General features: G+C 42.3%; 1 protein-coding gene across 17 annotated transcripts in view; it reads left to right on the plus strand.

Moving 5' to 3' along the window:
• BLTP1 (bridge-like lipid transfer protein family member 1) overlaps positions 1 to 17,794 on the plus strand; it is a 322,576-nt gene that overhangs the window by 116,759 nt on the left and 188,023 nt on the right. For all 17 annotated transcript variants that reach the window (XM_077279045.1, XM_077279047.1, XM_077279052.1 and 14 more), the window contains exons 20-24: positions 820 to 1,047; positions 3,282 to 3,419; positions 5,972 to 6,148; positions 8,528 to 8,656; positions 17,010 to 17,129. In XM_077279045.1, the coding sequence (XP_077135160.1) occupies positions 820 to 1,047; positions 3,282 to 3,419; positions 5,972 to 6,148; positions 8,528 to 8,656; positions 17,010 to 17,129 (792 nt within the window). The remainder of the gene's footprint in view (positions 1 to 819; positions 1,048 to 3,281; positions 3,420 to 5,971; positions 6,149 to 8,527; positions 8,657 to 17,009; positions 17,130 to 17,794) is intronic.

A 17,794-nucleotide genomic window follows, 5' to 3' on the forward strand; every position in this document is an offset into this window, starting at 1 on the left:
AAATTTTTCACACAACTGTAGATGCCGATGCCCTAAACCAGGGGCAGGGAATCATTTTTGTGCTAAGGGCCATTTAGATATTTATGCCATCCTTCTGGGGCCATACAAATTGCGCACTAACTCCATCTACAAAGTACATCCTGACGTTGGCACTGGTGTCCGGTCGTAATCTGTCTTTGCACGCGCCGTAGCATTCAGTAGTGAGCACTGCATGCTCACAGAGCAAGAAGAAATTAATGGGCCATGGGCCGGCAAAGTAATGCTGTTGGCCTAAGCAATGAGGTCCCCGGAAATCTGCCCAGGGGCCGGATAAAGTTCTTTAAGGCCTTAAACGGCCCTCGGGCCAGAGATTCCCCACCACTGCCCTGAACCAAGGGCCACAACCTATAGCCTGCTATGCCATTCTGTGCGTCCCTCAGTAGAAATTCCAGAAATGGAGCCCCCTTTTTATTAGATTGTGGCATATGTAATACTCTTAATGTATACATCGAATCAGAATACCTCTTCAAATATTTTGTGTCCCTTGTGGTTGGTACAGTCACAAAATTTGGAACTTGGACCAATAAAGGTTGTTCACCTCTGCTGTAAACTCTGTTTTTTTAAATCCCATCACTAATAATGCCTACATTATCTATGTTTTGCTATGTTTGAAGGTGTTTATTACTATTATCAGCCTTTTTTGTACACAATTTCCTCACAATTTTTTAATGTTCGTTGATTTGATACATGGTATCCTTTTAGATTGCCTCTGTAAGTTCTTTCATTGAACCAAGTGTTTTCCTGACAGTCTTCATTAATATGTTTTTTTTTTTCCCTTAGGAAAATTACTTTGGAGAGGATGACATGTACACTGATTTTGAAGAAGTCATATCCAGTCCTGTGTTGTCTATGTCCACATCTTCCAGCTCCGGCTGGACTGCAGTTGGTATGGAGAATAGCAAGAGAGACCACGATCCAGCAGCTAAAGCTATCCATCCATTGGCCCTGAGACCATGGGATATCACTGTACTTGTCAATGTGCACAAAGTCCATGCCAAACTACCAGTGGTGAGTGTTTATGTACTGGCAATGTCAGCAAATTGGAGGAATGAAAGTTACTAGAGGTAGAAACTCTAATTACTGGCTTGTCCTGGATTTGAAACATTGAACTTAATGGCGGAAAATGCTGCTATAAAATAAGTTTACTTTTCTGCAACTTTTCCTGCCAACCTTTTTATGTGACACAATGTGAAATGTCTGTACATGCACAACATCCACAGTTATCTTGATCCGTCTGGAATTTGTTTTCTCATAGAAGGAGATCAAACTGATCCGACAAGACAGATCTTTAAAAACTCCTGCTGGACATATTCACAATAGCCAATAAATTTACAGGCCTGGATCAGTATTGACCCCTCTTTTGTAATTATCGCCACTACACTTTCTGTCTACTGGTCCTCTGGAATGGATACTGCTATGAATAAATCCTAAAATGTTTCCAAGAATGGTTTTTGTGTCAGTTTTTAGAGAGCTATTCCCAGTTCTGATGTCCTTCGTGTATACATGACATAAGGTTTAAAGGTGGTGTCAATCTTTTGCGGGCATTTTTTTTACTTTAATGCATAAAATTAGAGCTAAAAGAAATCTTCCTTTTTTTCATAAAAAAATGTGTTTGCCTACTATAACCTCAGTGTTGGGCAAACCCTTTATGACTGTGCACATGGTGACTTTTAGATGCTGACGCAGCCAAGTTTTGCCGGGTGAAGCCACTGCGTGTATACTTCCCTACAGAAGCTCCAAAGAATGAGCATTTACTACTTTTAGTTGCTTCAAGGTTTCCAAACCCCAAATGTGGTGAAAAGAAGTGACATAAGATTAAACAAATGCCGAGCAGTGTAGTTGCTACATTGTTGGGCGTTATGTCCATTTTATGGGGTGCTTTTGCAGTTCCCGGAGGCCACATGACTAAGAAGTCATGTGAACATAGCCCAACTCTGATCTGTTCATGTTTTTGGCCCTATTGCTAGTATATCAGTAGGATTTACCATCACTTTATGACCAGGAGGCTCCGTCTTCAGCAGAACTTGGCTGTGTGCCATCTATACTAGGTGCATTGTCTGTCTTAGCATTTCCAGTCAGAGCTAAGCCCCCACAATGATGTCTCCTACCTATGTCTCTCCATAGCAACCCCTATAATCCTGTTCTATATCTTTAGAGATATCATAAGTAAGGTTATTTGCAGACAGTGGTCTAATGATCATGGTTACTGAGGTGGAGAGGGAGGCCCATCGATGCCAGAGCCTATTTCACCTGGATGTGTGTCCGAGGATCTGAAAAGTACTGCGTCACAGAGACCTTCCCTGCACTGCAATACACGCCGCCGGCAAATCAGAGGCCAGCAGCTAGCGTTGGCGTGCCTGTCATGGATGGCACATGGCAGAAACATCATGTGCCGCCTGTGGCTAGTACGCCAAAGTCAGCTGCCTTTTTAAAATGTATTGGAAAAGAGCGGCAGAACAGGGAACATTATACCAGGAAGGGACCCAGGATGGAGGACATTATTACTGAAAGAGGCACAGAATGAGGGACATTATACCAGGATGGGGGACATTATTACTGGAAAGAACCAGAATTAGGAACATTATACTAGGAAGGGGCCCAGGATGGAGGACATTATTACTGAAAGAGGCACAGAATGAGGGACATTATACCAGGATGGGGGACATTATTACTGGAAAGAACCAGAATTTGGAACATTATACCAGGAAGGGGCCCAGGATGGATGACATTATTACTGGAAGAGGCACAGAATGAGGGACATTATACCAGGATGGAGGACATTATTACTGGAAAGAGCCAGAATACCAGGAAGAGGCTCAGGATGAAGGATATTATTGCAGAAAAGGGGCCCATTGTAGGTGGCATTATTACAGGAAGGGGGACATCACTACATGAGGGGGCTATCATGTCATTTTAGGATCAAGAATACTACAAGGGCCCGAACATCTGACCAACAAGCAGATGTTGGTCCAGGTACAGTTTTTGTACCGGGACTCATTGTACTCTAGTGACGGCATTGTTAGTTGATACAGTATTTAGTGAAGATGAGTTTGTTTTAAAAAGTTGAAAGTGGGGTTGTGCTACTTTGCTACCATGTAGCTTGATGTCCCTGTTTTACTAGGCATTGTATAGCCGACATCACTGCTTTACCGTTAGTAATTAGTAATGAAGTATGGTAATGTGAATACCTGTCTAAGGTTGCATTTGTACATTTAGTTACCATGTCTCGTTTTTATCCCCAGCATTGCGGCAATGATGGACCCGATTGCCCAACTAGTTACCTTGAGAGGCTCTGCTTCGAGATGAAGAAAACGTACAGAGAGACGTTTCTTCAGCTTGTCCTGTCTCCTGTGTACATCTTTGTAAATGACAACTATCAGGTATATAGAAGCTGTTTGCAGACACTTTGTGCCTCTCCATGTAAATACTTCTCCTTATGACCCGTCATTATTCCACCCTTTGTTATACAATACGTTCAGGATCATCGTTCTTATGGGTCAGTGACGAATCGCTGACTTACATTTACCTTTTTTCTGTGGTATTCTTTATTGAGAATATACAATCCATCCACTGCCATTGGGAATTAGATGATGCAAAACATTACATTGTACACTCTATTTAGGGGGAAAAAAATCATGTGCTTTGTTTTACATTGAAGTCATTGAAGTATAAGATATAAAATGGCTTTTTAATGTCATTGGTTACCTCTCATCATCTGAACCAGTTTCTGCTGTCGCCTGATGAGTCCATTAGAGGAATACAAGCTGCCCTTTTATAAGCCACAAGCTGTCATAAAGTAGCCTGAGTCTCCAGAAGGGCTGCGAGGAGACCACAGGGAATACATTGCATCTTCCCTAGTTTATTATCAGAATAGCTTCTATCTAATAGCTCGTATTTTATAGAATTTCTGCAGATTACATGTTTCACTAATATTGTAGCATTGCCCTATATACAGATTTTTATGGGCTCTATTGCACCAAGGCTTACCTACTGTCCTGTACGTACAAAGCTAGCCTGCCCAAACGCCGAAATCACATTACTTACCTACATTTACATTGCAAAAATCCACAGAATTGCTTATTAAATCAGAATGTAATCATGAGCCGTTCTGTGTAGGTCATGTATTGTGCAGTGGACACAGGAGAAAACGGCAAGTCTTGAAGACAAGGCAATTAGTGCCTTTCTGAAACTTCCTAAAGTGGAGTAAAAATGTCCAGAAACCTCAAGAGACGTGTGGGGAAGTAATTACCTGCTGTGAGAGTAGCATCTTTATTATTAGGACACTAATGGGGCAGCTGAGTAACCGTATAATCCTCTGGTACTGCCAGGCCTGCCCTGAGATCACGCAATGTTTTTCTACTGTGCTCTCATAAGTATATGATGAGAAGTTCTTCAGCGTTGGGTATAATGGTGCACATACAACTGTGCCAGATTGGGTTAAGCACTCTTATTATAGGTTAAGACCTTCCCCGTTCAATGACACAGCCTCAAAGGGTCTTAGTGACCAGCCAAATTTTTTTTTTTTTCATTTTCTGCCCCTCAACATTTCAGCACCCAGAACTTTTTTTTTTTAAAGTGATATGGATGTAGGAGGCCTTGTTTTTTTTGCAGGAGAAATTGTATTATTCTACAGCATTATTTTGTTGTACTTATAAATTACAATGTTATTTTCTTAATTATTTTTTGGAATGGCAAAAAATATATATATTTTTTCTTTGTGTTTATTTTTTTTTCAATTCTACTGAACCAATTCTTCAGGTTATTACGGTCTTGTGGATGCCTAATTTGTATGGGACTTTTGCTATTTGTTTGTAATAATTGTATTTAATATTAAAACATAAAACGTTTCTGTATTTTTAGTAACGACTTTTGGGAGGGACATCATTTTGTTTTTAATTTATTGTTTCCACTGTAAGAGTCATAGATGCCCCAAAAAGTAAAACAGCCCGGTGCACTGACAAAGCTGATCCGGGTCTGCTAGAAACCAGCAGCTCTGCTTTACTGATCATGGGATCGCTGGGTCCAATAGAAGCATCAGTACATAGCGCTCACTGAGCACTATATAGACCGTGTGTTTGACCTCCGGTGACATGACTTGCTCTTCTCAGATTGCAGGAGCTTTACTGCTGACGTGTAAATTTGTTGGATCAGAGCCCAAATTTATGGTGCTTTGTCATTATCAGATTAAGATGAGAAGTTTATCAAAATTAGTGCAAAAGAAAACTAAAGGGAATCTGTCACCATGAAAATGCCGTCCTACCTGTAGGCCCCATGTTATAGAGCTGTGGAATCTGAGTAAAGTGATATATAGTTTTGTGAGAAAAGATTCAGTATCCTGTTTTAATCATTTAATTCTCTGCTCTTCCCGGGACTTTTTGTTCTAGTGGACGGACCTGTCAGTGACTGACAGCCTTTTTGTATAAGTGTGAATACAGAGATTGCTGTCAGTCACTGATAGGACCGCCCACTGGATCAATCCCAGAAAGAGCAGAGGATTAAATCATTAAAACACAGATCATATTGAATCTTTTCTCACAAAACTGTGTATCAATTAACTCCGCTTCCCCAGCTCTATAGCATGGTGCCTGCAGATCGGACTGTATTTTCCTGGTGACAGGTTCCATTAAAGGAATTTGCCTATTGCAAGCAGTTAGGTTGAGTGAACGATTTGGAGCAATCTGTTAGCAAGTTAGATCTTCAACCCCTGCAATAATGATGTATTATTAGAATGAATTAATACAGACTTTTGGACCTACGTAGATTGATCAAAGCCAGATGATTTCATTGATCTTAGATCACTTTGACTTAATATTGCTGTGTTCTTGCGAGATTAATTGTAGTAAATGTTTACAAGCCCATTCATTTATGCAGATGTGAAGAATTAGCACATGACATGCTTTATCATCTTACATTCTCTCTGTATTCGCTGTAGAGGCCAGCAGTGGATGGGATGCTTCGAGAAGGTCACATTAGCCTTTCTGGCTTACAGTTACGGGCTCATGCTATGTTCTCTGCAGAAGGCCTTCTTCTTGGTGCCGATTCTCTGGAATATGCATGGCTGATTGATGTGCAGGCTGGTGCTCTCAGTGCAATGGTCACCACACCGCAAGTGAGTAAACCAACTTCTCAGAGAAATAAAAAAGAAATGCTAGCACACCTCCCTTAAAGAAGCACTCCTCCCATTAAAGTTTTTATCCTCTTAATATATTGCAGTCATCATATTATATATAGCACTGCACTTCCAATTGCTCATTTTGCCCTTCTGCCCAGTTAATTATTTTGTTTTCTCTGCTCTATGTGGAAACAGGAAGTCTCTTGTCCCTGCATTTATCATTCCCCTCTTCAACTCCTTACACACCTGCTCTGCTCCTCCCCGTTGCCGAGGACTTTTGCTGTGACTTATGTCTCATACAGGGAAAATTGATCTCCTGTTTCTACATAGAGCTTAGAAGGATTCATCTACACTGTTTATAATCATATGATGTCATAGACCTAATGGAAAAGAGAAGAATTATCTGGTAGAAAGGCAAAATGAGCAATTGTAAGTACACAGTAATATATACTATATAATGTATACTATATAATATGATGATTGCAATATATTAAAACGATGAAAATTGTGATGAGAGTGCTTCTTTAGAGGTTATTGTTTATCTTCTATAGACACTGACTTTAAAGTTGGTGGGAACCCTACCATTTGAGCCCCCTCTGATCATTATGATGGCCACACATGTGCTTGGCGGCTCCATATAGGTCTATAGGATATATGTAAACTGTGAGTCACACTCATTTTGTATCTCCTATAGTGTTTTACGGAAGGGCAACCATGGGCAGCCTAAATCGGACACGGACTGCGCTATTGCATCTGTGTATGATTTAGTCTTAATCGCTGCAGCATCTCGGGTTTTTGGGTCATGGATGACTAGTTTGAGGCAAGTCCCCACATAGGGACATATCTGTCTATTACAAAGTATATTTTCTCTGAAGCACTGTAGCATGTCACAGTGAAACATGCATGGCTGAAATAACTCAGCCGATCGCTGATCTATGCTGCCTTTGTATCAATCTCATGTCAGGTTCCTGATGGTTAGGACAGTGTCATACATATAGCAATATATTACACCTGCCACAAAAGCATGGATATGACCAAGCAATATTCACTACAAAACATAAACATTTTAAATTAAATACTGATTAAAAACGCATGAAGTGCAGGCAAGATTAAAAATGCATCCACACAGAAAATGCAGAAGGTGGAACTTTCAGTGTCCATGCTGGACTATGAGCAATGCAAACAACATCAACAGCACAATGCTTCAATATAGAAAATCATCTGAAAAGCAGAAATCAATCATAGATCCGGATAGGTCAGTTATGTATTTTATTATTTATTTTTCTCACTCATATAGCATTAATTCCACAGCACTTTACAGACATTATCATCATGGTCCCCATTAGGGCTCAGAATCTAGCTTCCCTATCAGTATATCAGTGTGGGAGGAAATCACAGAAACACGGGGAGAACATACAAACTCCTTGCAGATGTTGTTCTAGGTGGGATTTGAGCTGAGGACCCCAGCACTGCTGTGCTAACCACTGAGCCACCATGCGCAGTGATTTATTAGTAGGAGCAAAGGTATATCATGACCTAAATCAACGAGTTATAGGAAGGAAAAAGACAACAAAAAGAAATGGCATACTACCTGGACTCCCGCAATGCCCTACAGGCGTTTCGGACACACGGGCTTCTACTTTTTCTGTGTAGATTCTTTGGATTCTTTTTAATCTGGTCTGCATTCACTGTGTTTTTATTATCATGTGTTTTTTTAACAGTGTGTCATACAAATGTATTAGTTTTTAGCGCATATTATTTGATTGTATCCATACTTTCTCCTTGGGACGTATAATGTCTGCGGTAACGGAAGAAACAATGGTAGATGTAAATTCAGACACATCCTCCATTACAATTTGGGGAAGAAAACTTTGTTTGCTTTGAGTTCTACCATATCATTTCACTTTTTATTCACTGTAATGGTTCTTCACTGATCGAATATTAAACTGCGAAACATCCCAGCTGTGTGCCTTTTCCACAAATTGGCTAAAAGAAGATGAAAATTGATTTAAAAGTGTGTGGAAAGGGGAATGTAACCTACTTTTCCTATGTATCAGAAAGTGCTGGGCTGAAGGTGACCACAGGACATTAGGAGCCAGAGGATGTTTCTATAAAAAGAGGAATGAAATGCAGTTGCTATTAATAAACAGGGATAAATAGAATAATCCTTTTTAAAAGCCCTCAATCTTGAAAGTCTTAATGTAGAGACAGGTAAATAGTAATATAATTGGGAGACCAGGGTTACATTATATAGCTGCAAGGATAAATCTCCTTTGAATTGTCAAGCTGTGCCAGTGTGTTCTTACTTTTGTAATATTGTTATCGCTGATTATACTGCCACAGTCCTTACCATGTCAGTGACCTGCTGTCTTACAGCTGGCATGCCTGCTGGATTGGGGGCAGACCTTTGTGTTCCATGTCGTGTGCAATGAGTTCCAGCTGGAGAGGCCAAAGTCTGTGGTGATCTGCCAGCACGGTATTGATCGGAGGCTTTGTGATGCGAAGGTGAGTGTTAGTTCCAACTTACAGTAAAAAACAGAATGTTGATACAAAATAAGTGGCAAAAACACAATATTCATTTATTTAATTCAATTTATTATCATTATTATTATTGTATATATACTGTATATACTGCATATATATACACTAGATGGTGGCCCGATTCTAACGCATTATTATGAGGTTTTCAGAATAATGCAATTTATACACAGGATTCGGCCAGCCGGGAGCGACCAGTTAGCGAAGCGTGGTTCAAATTCCGTGCCAATTCGCGGCCGGACTTCGCCTGTCGCTGATTGTTCGCTGCCGGCCGGGCGTGACCAATCAGTGAAGCCAGGGCCGGCTCCAGGTTTTTGAGAGCCCCGGGCGAAAGAGTCTCAGTGGGCCCCCCTCTTTAACACATACCACGATTCATGATGCACAGATACAGCAGAGAAATATACCACAGCCAAGTAGCATATAACACAGCCCATGTAGCATGTAACACAGCCCACGTAGAATATAGCACAAGCCACGTAGTATATAGCACAGGCCACGTAGCATATAGCACAGCCACGTAGTAAATAGCACAGCCCACGTAGTATATAGCACAGCCCACGCAGTATACAGCACAGCCCACGCAGTGTATAACACAGCCCACATAGTATATAGCACAGCCCACTCAGTATACAGCACAGCCCACGCAGTGTATAACACAGCCCACGTAGTATATAGCACAGCCCACATAGTATATAGCAATGTGGGCACCATATCCCTGATAAAAAAGAGTTAAAATAAAATATTTATTAAAATAAAAAATAGTTATATAATGATTTTTTATTTTTTTAAATTATTTTTAACATTAGATCTTTTTACTATTGATGCTGCATAGGCAGTATCAATAGTAAAAAGTTGGTCACACAGGGTTAATAGCAGCGGTAACGGACTGCGTTAGATCGCGGCCTAACGCGGTGTAACGCAGCCATTAACCCTGCGTGAGCGCTGACTGGAGGGGGCACTGACAGAGAGTAGGAAGGGGCGAATTCGCTGCCGGACTGTGCCCGTCGCTAATTGGTCAATCAGGGACGCGGGATTTCCGTGACAGACAGACAAACAGATGGAAGTGCCCCTTAGACGATTATACATATAGATCTATCTATATATATATATATCTATATCTCTCTCTCTCTCTCTCTATATATATACAGACACACACAGTGCCTTGCGAAAGTATTCGGCTCCCTGGAACTTTTCAACCTTTTCCCACATAAACACTGTGTTCCAAATTATTATGCAAATAATATTTCCTCTTATTTTCTCTAAATTACCTATCTGAATTGCAGTCATTGTTATTTTGCAGTCATCTACTATTCTAGTATAATTGCAATGTTTTGGAACAAGCTGCCTACGAAAACAGTATCTTTTTAAAAAAAAATAAACACTCAAAATGCATGTTCCAAATTATTATGCACAGCAGAGTTTTCAACCTTTTTTTTTTATTTTGAAAAAAAAAATGGCCAATTGTGAAGTTATAAGCACTATCAGCTTATTACAAAATGAAATCAAACAGTTTTCAAGTGAAAACTTTATTCTAGGTGATGTTACATGTGCACATAGGACCCCTCGTTCGAAAGAAGCTTCTGAACTCTCTCGTCCATTGAATTTGTCAGTTTCTGGATGGTTTCTGCTTCAATTGTTTTGCATGTGGACAGAATACCCTCCCAGAGCTGTTGCTTAGATGTGAACTGCCTCCCGCCATCATAGACACTCCTTTTGATGATGCTCCAGAGGTTCTCAATGGGGTTGAGGTCTGGGGAAGATGGTGGCCACACCATAAGTTTGTCCTCTTTTATGCCCATAGCAGCCAGAGATGCAGATGTGTTTTTTGCAGCATGAGACGGTGCATTATCATGCATGAAAATGATCTTGCTGCGGAAAGCACGGTTCTTCGTCTTGAACCATGGCAGGAAGTGTTGTTTTAGAAACTCCCCACAGATTATGGAGTTCATCTTTACCCCTTCAGGGATCATAAAGGGGCCGACAATCTCTCTCCCCATGATTCCAGCCCAAAACATTACACCACCTCCTCCTTGTTGGCGCCTTAGCCGTGTTTTCATGGGGTGTCCATCAACCAGCCGTCCTCCACTCCATCCATCTGGACCATCGAGCGTTGCACAGCACTCATCGGTGAACAAAACCGTTTGGAAGTCAGTCTTCATGTATCGTTTGGCCCACTGAAGCCGTTTCTGCTTGTGTTCAGTGGATAGAGGTGGTCGACAGGATGGCTTATGCACAGCTGCAAACCTCTGAAGGACCCTGCATCTTGTTCTGGGGACGTTGGAGGCACCAGCAGCTTCAAAAACTTGTCTGCTGCTATGACAAGGCATTTTTGCAGCTGCTCTTTTAACCTTACGCAATTGCCTGTTGGAAAGAGTCCTCAATTTTTCCTTATCAGCACGCACACGTACATGTGCTGGGAATCAGCTACATACTTCTTGATTGTGCGATGATCACGATGAAGTGTCTTGGCAATGTTGATTGTAGTCATGCCTTGACCTAAATACTCTACAATTTGTTGCTTCTCAGCAGCCGACACATCCTTTTTCTTTCCCATTTTGGCAAAAAATGTAGGCTGCTTAATAATGTGGAACAGCCTTCTTAAGTAGTCTTGCCTTTATTTGGACTCACCTGCCAAACTAATTTGCACAGGTATCTGCAATTGCTTTCAGTGATATAAAGAGCCCTGACACACATCACCATCAATGAGTTTAAATGACAAACAAAAAAAATCTAACCTTATCACTAGTGTTGAGCGATACCGTCCGATACTTGAAAGTATCGGTATCGGAAAGTATCGGCCGATACCGGCAAAGTATCGGATCCAATCCGATACCGATACCCGATACCAATACAAGTCAATGGGACTCAAGTATCGGACGGTATTCCTGATGGTTCCCAGGGTCTGAAGGAGAGGAAACTCTCCTTCAGGCCCTGGGATCCATATAAATGTGTAAAAGAAAGAATTAAAATAAAAAATATCGCTATACTCACCTGTCCGACGCAGCCTGGACCTCAGCGAGGGAACCGGCAGCGTTGTTTGTTTAAAATTCGCGCTTTTACTTGGTTACGTGAAGTCCCGGCTTGTGATTGGTCAGGGCGGCCATGTTGCCGGGACGCGGACCAATCACAGCAAGCCGTGACGAAATTACGTCACGGCTTGCTGTGATTGGTCCGCGTCCCGGCAACATGGCCGCCATTAACCAATCACAAGCCGTGACGTCACGGGAGGCTGGACACGCGCGCTTTTTAAAATGGGCGCGTGTCCAGCCTCCCGTGACGTCCCGGCTTGTGATTGGTTGCGCCGCGGTCAACCAATCACAAGCCGGGAGGCTTGTATAATACATCAGCTGAGAGGTGATACATGGGAATGTGAGACACATCCTGCAAATTCGACCAAACTTATTATGCAATAATTGATGTTTTGACAACATTGGCAGTTTCCCCTTGTTTGGTTTAGTTCATCCTCACTCATTTTGTGCGCCGCGGTCAACCAATCACAAGCCGGGAGGCTGGACACGCGCGCATTTTAAAATTTTAAAATGGGCGCGTGTCCAGCCTCCCGTGACGTCCCGGCTTGTGATTGGTTGCGCCGCGGTCAACCAATCACAAGCCGGGAGGCTGGACACGCGCGCATTTTAAAATTTTAAAATGCGCGCGTGTCCAGCCTCCCGGCTTGTGATTGGTTGATCGCGGCGCAACCAATCACAAGCCGGGACGTCACGGGAGGCTGGACACGCGCCCATTTTAAAATGCGCGCGTGTCCAGCCTCCCGTGACGTCACGGCTTGTGATTGGTTGCGTCTCCCATGTGACTGCGACGCAACCAATCACAAAGCCGGGACGTAATTTTAAAATCCTTAAGGACCTGAAATTACGTCACGGCTTGCTGTGATTGGTTGCGTCGCCCATGTGACTGCGACGCAACCAATCACAACGCCGGAACGTAATTTTAAAATCCTGAAGGACCTGAAATTACGTCACGGCTTGCTGTGATTGGTTGCGTCCCGGTCACATGGGCGGCACGCAACCAATCACAAGCCGGGACTCACGTAAAGGAAAGAAAAGCGCGAATTTTAAACAAAGAACGCTGCCGCTTCCCTCGGTAAGGTGCAGGCTGCGTCGGAGAGGTGAGTATAGCAATATTTTTTATTTTAATTCTCTCTTTTACACATTTTTACATTAATGTTGTTTCGATACCGATACCCGATATCACAAAAATATCGGATCTCGGTATCGGAATTCCGATACAGCAAGTATCGGCCGATACCCGATACTTGCAGTATCGGAATGCTCAACACTACTTATCACTCCTAAACTCTTTGTGCATAATCATTTGGAACACAGTGTAATGCTTCAAACATAAAGATGCCAAATGTAAATTTTTGGTAAAGAATCGACAACAAGTGGAACACAATTGTGAAGATGATCGAAATTTATTGGTTATTTAAAATTTTTTGGGAAATTCAAAAACTGAAAAGTGGGGCGTGCAATATTGTTCGACCCCTTTAACTTAATACTTTGTTGTGCACCCTTTTGCTGCGATTACAGCTGCAGGTCGCTTGGGGTATGTCTCTATCAGTTTTGTACATCGAGAGACTGAAATTCTTGCCCATTCTTCCTTGGCAAACAGCTCGAGCTCAGTGAGGTTTGATGGAGATCGTTTGTGAACAGCAGTTTTCAGCTCTTTCCACAGATTCACGATTGGATTGAGGTCTGGACTTTGTCTTGGCCATTCTAACACCTGGATACGTTTATTTGTGAACCATTCCATTGTAGATTTTGCTTTATCTTTGGGATAATTGTCTTGTTGGAAGATAAATCTCCATCCCAGTCTCAGGTCTTTTGCAGGCTCCAACAGGTTTTCTTCAAGAATGGTCCTGTATTTGGCTCCATCCATCTTCCCATCAATTTTAACCATCTTCCCTGTCCCTGCTAAAGAAAAGCAGGCCCAAACAATGAAGCTGCCACCACCATGTTTGACAGTGGGGATGGTGTTTTAAGGGTGATGAGCTGTGTTGCCTTTACGCCAAACATATCGTTTGGCATTGTTGCCAAAAAGTTCGGTTTTGGTTTCATCTGACCAGAGCACCTTCTTCTAAATGTTTGGTGTGTCTCCCAGGTGGCTTGTTGCAAACTTTAAAAAACACTTTTTATGGATATCTTTGAGAAATGGCTCTCTTCTTGCCACTCTTCCATAAAGGCCAGATTTGTGCAGTTTACGACTGATTGTTGTCCTATGGACAGACTGTCAAACATCAGCTGTAGATCTCTGCAGTTCATCCAGAGTGATCATGGGCCTCTTGGCTGCATCTCTGATCAGTCTTCTCCTTGTTTGAGATGAAAGTTCAGAGGGACGGCCGGGTCTTGGTAGATTTGCAGTGGTATGATACTCCTTCCATTTTAATATGATCGCTTACACAGTGCTCCTTGGGATGTTTAAAGTTTTGGAAATCATTTTGTATCCAAATCTGGCTTTAAACTTCTCCACAACAGTATCACGGACCTGCCTGTTGTGTTCCTTGGTCTTCATGATGCTCTCTGTGCTTCAAACAGAACCCTGAGACTATCACAGAGCAGATGCAATTATACGGGACTTGATTACACACAGGTGGATTATATTTATCATCATTAGGCATTTAGGACAACATTGGATCATTCAGAGATCCACAATGAACTTCTGGAGTGAGTTTGCTGCACTGAAAGTAAAGGGGCCGAATAATATTGCACGCCCCACTTTTCAGTTTTGAATTTCCAAAAAAATAACCAATAAATTTCGTTCAACTTCACAATTGTGTTCCACTTGTTGTTGACTCTTCACCAAAAATTTACATTTGGTATGTTTATGTTTGAAGCATGATATGTGGGAAAAGCTTGAAAAGTTTCAAGGAGCCGAACACTTTCGCAAGGCACTGTGTGTGTGTAATAATAGTAATAATAATCTTTATATAGCGCTGACATATTACGCAGCGCTTTACAGTTTGTACACATTATCATCGCTGTCCCCGATGGGGCTCACAATCTAAATTCCCTATCAGTATGTCTTCGGAATGTGGGAGGAAACCGGAGTGCCCGGAGGAAACCCACGCAAACACGGAGAGAACATACAAGCTCTTTGCAGATGTTGTCCAAGGTGGGATTAGAACCGAGGACTCCAGCGCTGCAAGGCTGCTGTGCTAACCACTGCGCCACCGTGCTGCCCAATATATATATATATATATATATATATATTTTTTTTTTTTAGAAATTAGTGCAACCTGCTTCACAGACCTCCTATTCCCCAAATGACTGCTAATGGAGGAGCATGTGAGCAGACCTGTCCATCAGTATTATCCAATTCAAGAGCACTGAAATTTGTTTTCGCAGAGGAGGAAGCTGCTGGACTGGTCACATGCTTTTCCATCGGCGGCCATCTTGAGAACATGAGAGCTGTGCAGTCAGTGAGGAAAAGCTGTAATACTTATGTGTATATATTTTAGTGAGGGCCATAGAATCACACCTCCAACACATTTGTTAAAATAAAGATAAGATGGACAACTCCTTTAAATTTAGGCTACTTCAACTCTCCTTTTGGTAATCTGTTTGGTAAGAAAAGAAATGTATACTAACAGGCATATTATTAGAGAGACCTGCGGTGATACACTATTTGTCCTTAGGGAAGGTCCACATGTGACATCTTACATGTGGATTTTATTACAAATTTCACTTCTGCAAGAGAAATTAAAATGCAGATGTTAAGTCAGTTTCTGCACAGAAAGGCCCTCCACTATGTGGATGAGATTTGTAGAACCTACTACCTTAATCCGCTGTAATCCACTGATTCAACATGCACGCGTCCACATGTAAAATTTGATAAAGCCTAACTTTTAGGGTACCGTCACACAGTGGCATTTTCATCGCTACGACGGCACGATTCGTGACGTTCTAGCGATATAGTTACGATCTCGCAGTGTCTGACACGCAGCAGCGATCAGGGACCCTGCTGAGAATCGTACGTCGTAGCAGATCGTTTGAAACTTTCTTTCGTCGCTGGATCTCCCGCTGTCATCGCTGGATCGTTGTGTGTGACAGCGATCCAGCGATGCGTTCGCTGGTAACCAGGGTAAACATCGGGTTACTAAGCGCAGGGCCGCGCTTAGTAACCCGATGTTTACCGTGGTTACCAGCGTAAAAGTAAAAAAAAAAAAACCGTACATACTCACCATCTGATGTCCGTCGGGTCCCTTGCCGTCTGCTTCCCGCTCTGACTGACTGCCGGCCGGAAAGTGAGAGCAGATCACAGCGGTGACGTCACCGCTGCACTCTGCTCTCACTGTACGGCGGCACTCAGTCAGAGCGGGAAGCAGACGGCAAGGGACCCGACGGACATCAGATGGTGAGTATGTACGGTTTTTTTTTATTTTACTTTTACGCTGGTAACCACGGTAAACATCGGGTTACTAAGCGCGGCCCTGCGCTTAGTAACCCGATGTTTACCCTGGTTACCAGCGAACCTTGGCATCGTTGGTCGCTGGAGAGCGGTCTGTGTGACAGCTCCCCAGCGACCACACAACGACTTACCAACGATCACGGCCAGGTCGTATCGCAGGTCGTGATCTTTGGTAAATCGTATAGTGAGACGGTACCCTTACAGAGGACCTGCCACCAAGTCAAGAGTCCAGGTTGTCTTCTCATGTTATTCCCACTGCTGACTTGAGTATTCCACTTTCCTTTTCTTTGTAAATTTGCTATACGGTTCCAGAGATCTGGGCCTTTTTATTTAGTACAAATGTTTATGGTCTTTACCATGGAGACATGGGTCATGGGATTCTCGGGTTTGGTGCGCATGTCTTTGGGCTGCCATGGATTATTACCCCACTTGTGAAAGGGGTCGTTACCAGTGTGAGACATGTAACTGACACAGAACTGTAGAATTGAACTTTGTCTCATGACAAACACATTTGCTGCAGCTCTCACAGCTCTGCTGTAATATTGACAAGATTAAAGCTCTAGGTAAGAGGAACCTGCAGATGTGTCAGGTATAATCACACATAGCTCTGCAGTGAGATCCATAAAGCGGCCATCACATTGGCCTCCTTTTAGCTATAATAATCTTGGGAGGCAAGTTCTCATGTTGATCAGTGTCCGATCCATAGTCCTGAACAGCTCATTTACATATAAGAAAAATATGGATTTCTCTGGAATAAGACATCGGATCACAGATATCAAGGTGTCATTTTATTCAGCTTCCTATGACCTGGCAGACGGCTTAGGAGGGTTGATCCTACAGACTGATTCATGTTAACTATTGGCCATTTTTATTTCATCTTTTTTTTTTCCAAAAGCTGAGCTGCTATCCAGGCCCTTGCCTTTCGGCGGACGACTTGAAGTATAGAATGACTCGTGTTTCGGCTGACGGTGCCAATATTTACGTGGTCGAGCATGGCTGTGCTACAAACATTAAGGTAGGGTCTGTACATTTATGTCTCAGCAGAAAGCCATTGGAAATGCTGCCAGCTGGGCACGTGTATCACTAAATACTCCATTATTATGTAATACCTTCTATATGTCCTCACAGATGCGGTTCCTCTCCTTGGGGCACCTACTCTTAAGAGAAGAGTGGCTCTAAATGAAACCTTCTGCTCTACTGGTCTTAAATACTGCATTTCCTCTGCAGGGAAAATGTGGTTGCCCAGACCATTGTTAAAGGTGTTCCCATCTCATGAAATGATGGCTACTGCTAGGATACCATCACTTTATGATAGCTGGGAGTCTAACTTTCAATGATTTTAGGAAAGAAATGGATATAGTGCATGCTTAGCTCTGTGTCTTCTAACTGTCCCTTCTGTAATGATGCTCCCAGCCACCCAGCTGTGCTGGAAACGGCAGATACCCCAATTAATGTAAAGAAATCCTCCCAGCTGGTTTTAAATATAATTTTTCTATATATGTATGTAGTGTGAGCGCAATAAATTACTTAATGAATGCGTCTTTAAGTCACGTGGTACAGAAGAGGACTAGATCACTGCTGGAAACCATAGAAGACAGTGATTGGTAAGGATCAGATAAAAATTATATCTGAAAAAAACTATTTTAAATAAGGAAAAAGTGGAAATATGCCAGGACAAGG

This window comes from Ranitomeya variabilis, chromosome 1 (genome assembly GCF_051348905.1).
Source record: "Ranitomeya variabilis isolate aRanVar5 chromosome 1, aRanVar5.hap1, whole genome shotgun sequence".
In the NCBI taxonomy this organism is placed as follows: Eukaryota; Metazoa; Chordata; class Amphibia; order Anura; family Dendrobatidae; genus Ranitomeya; species Ranitomeya variabilis.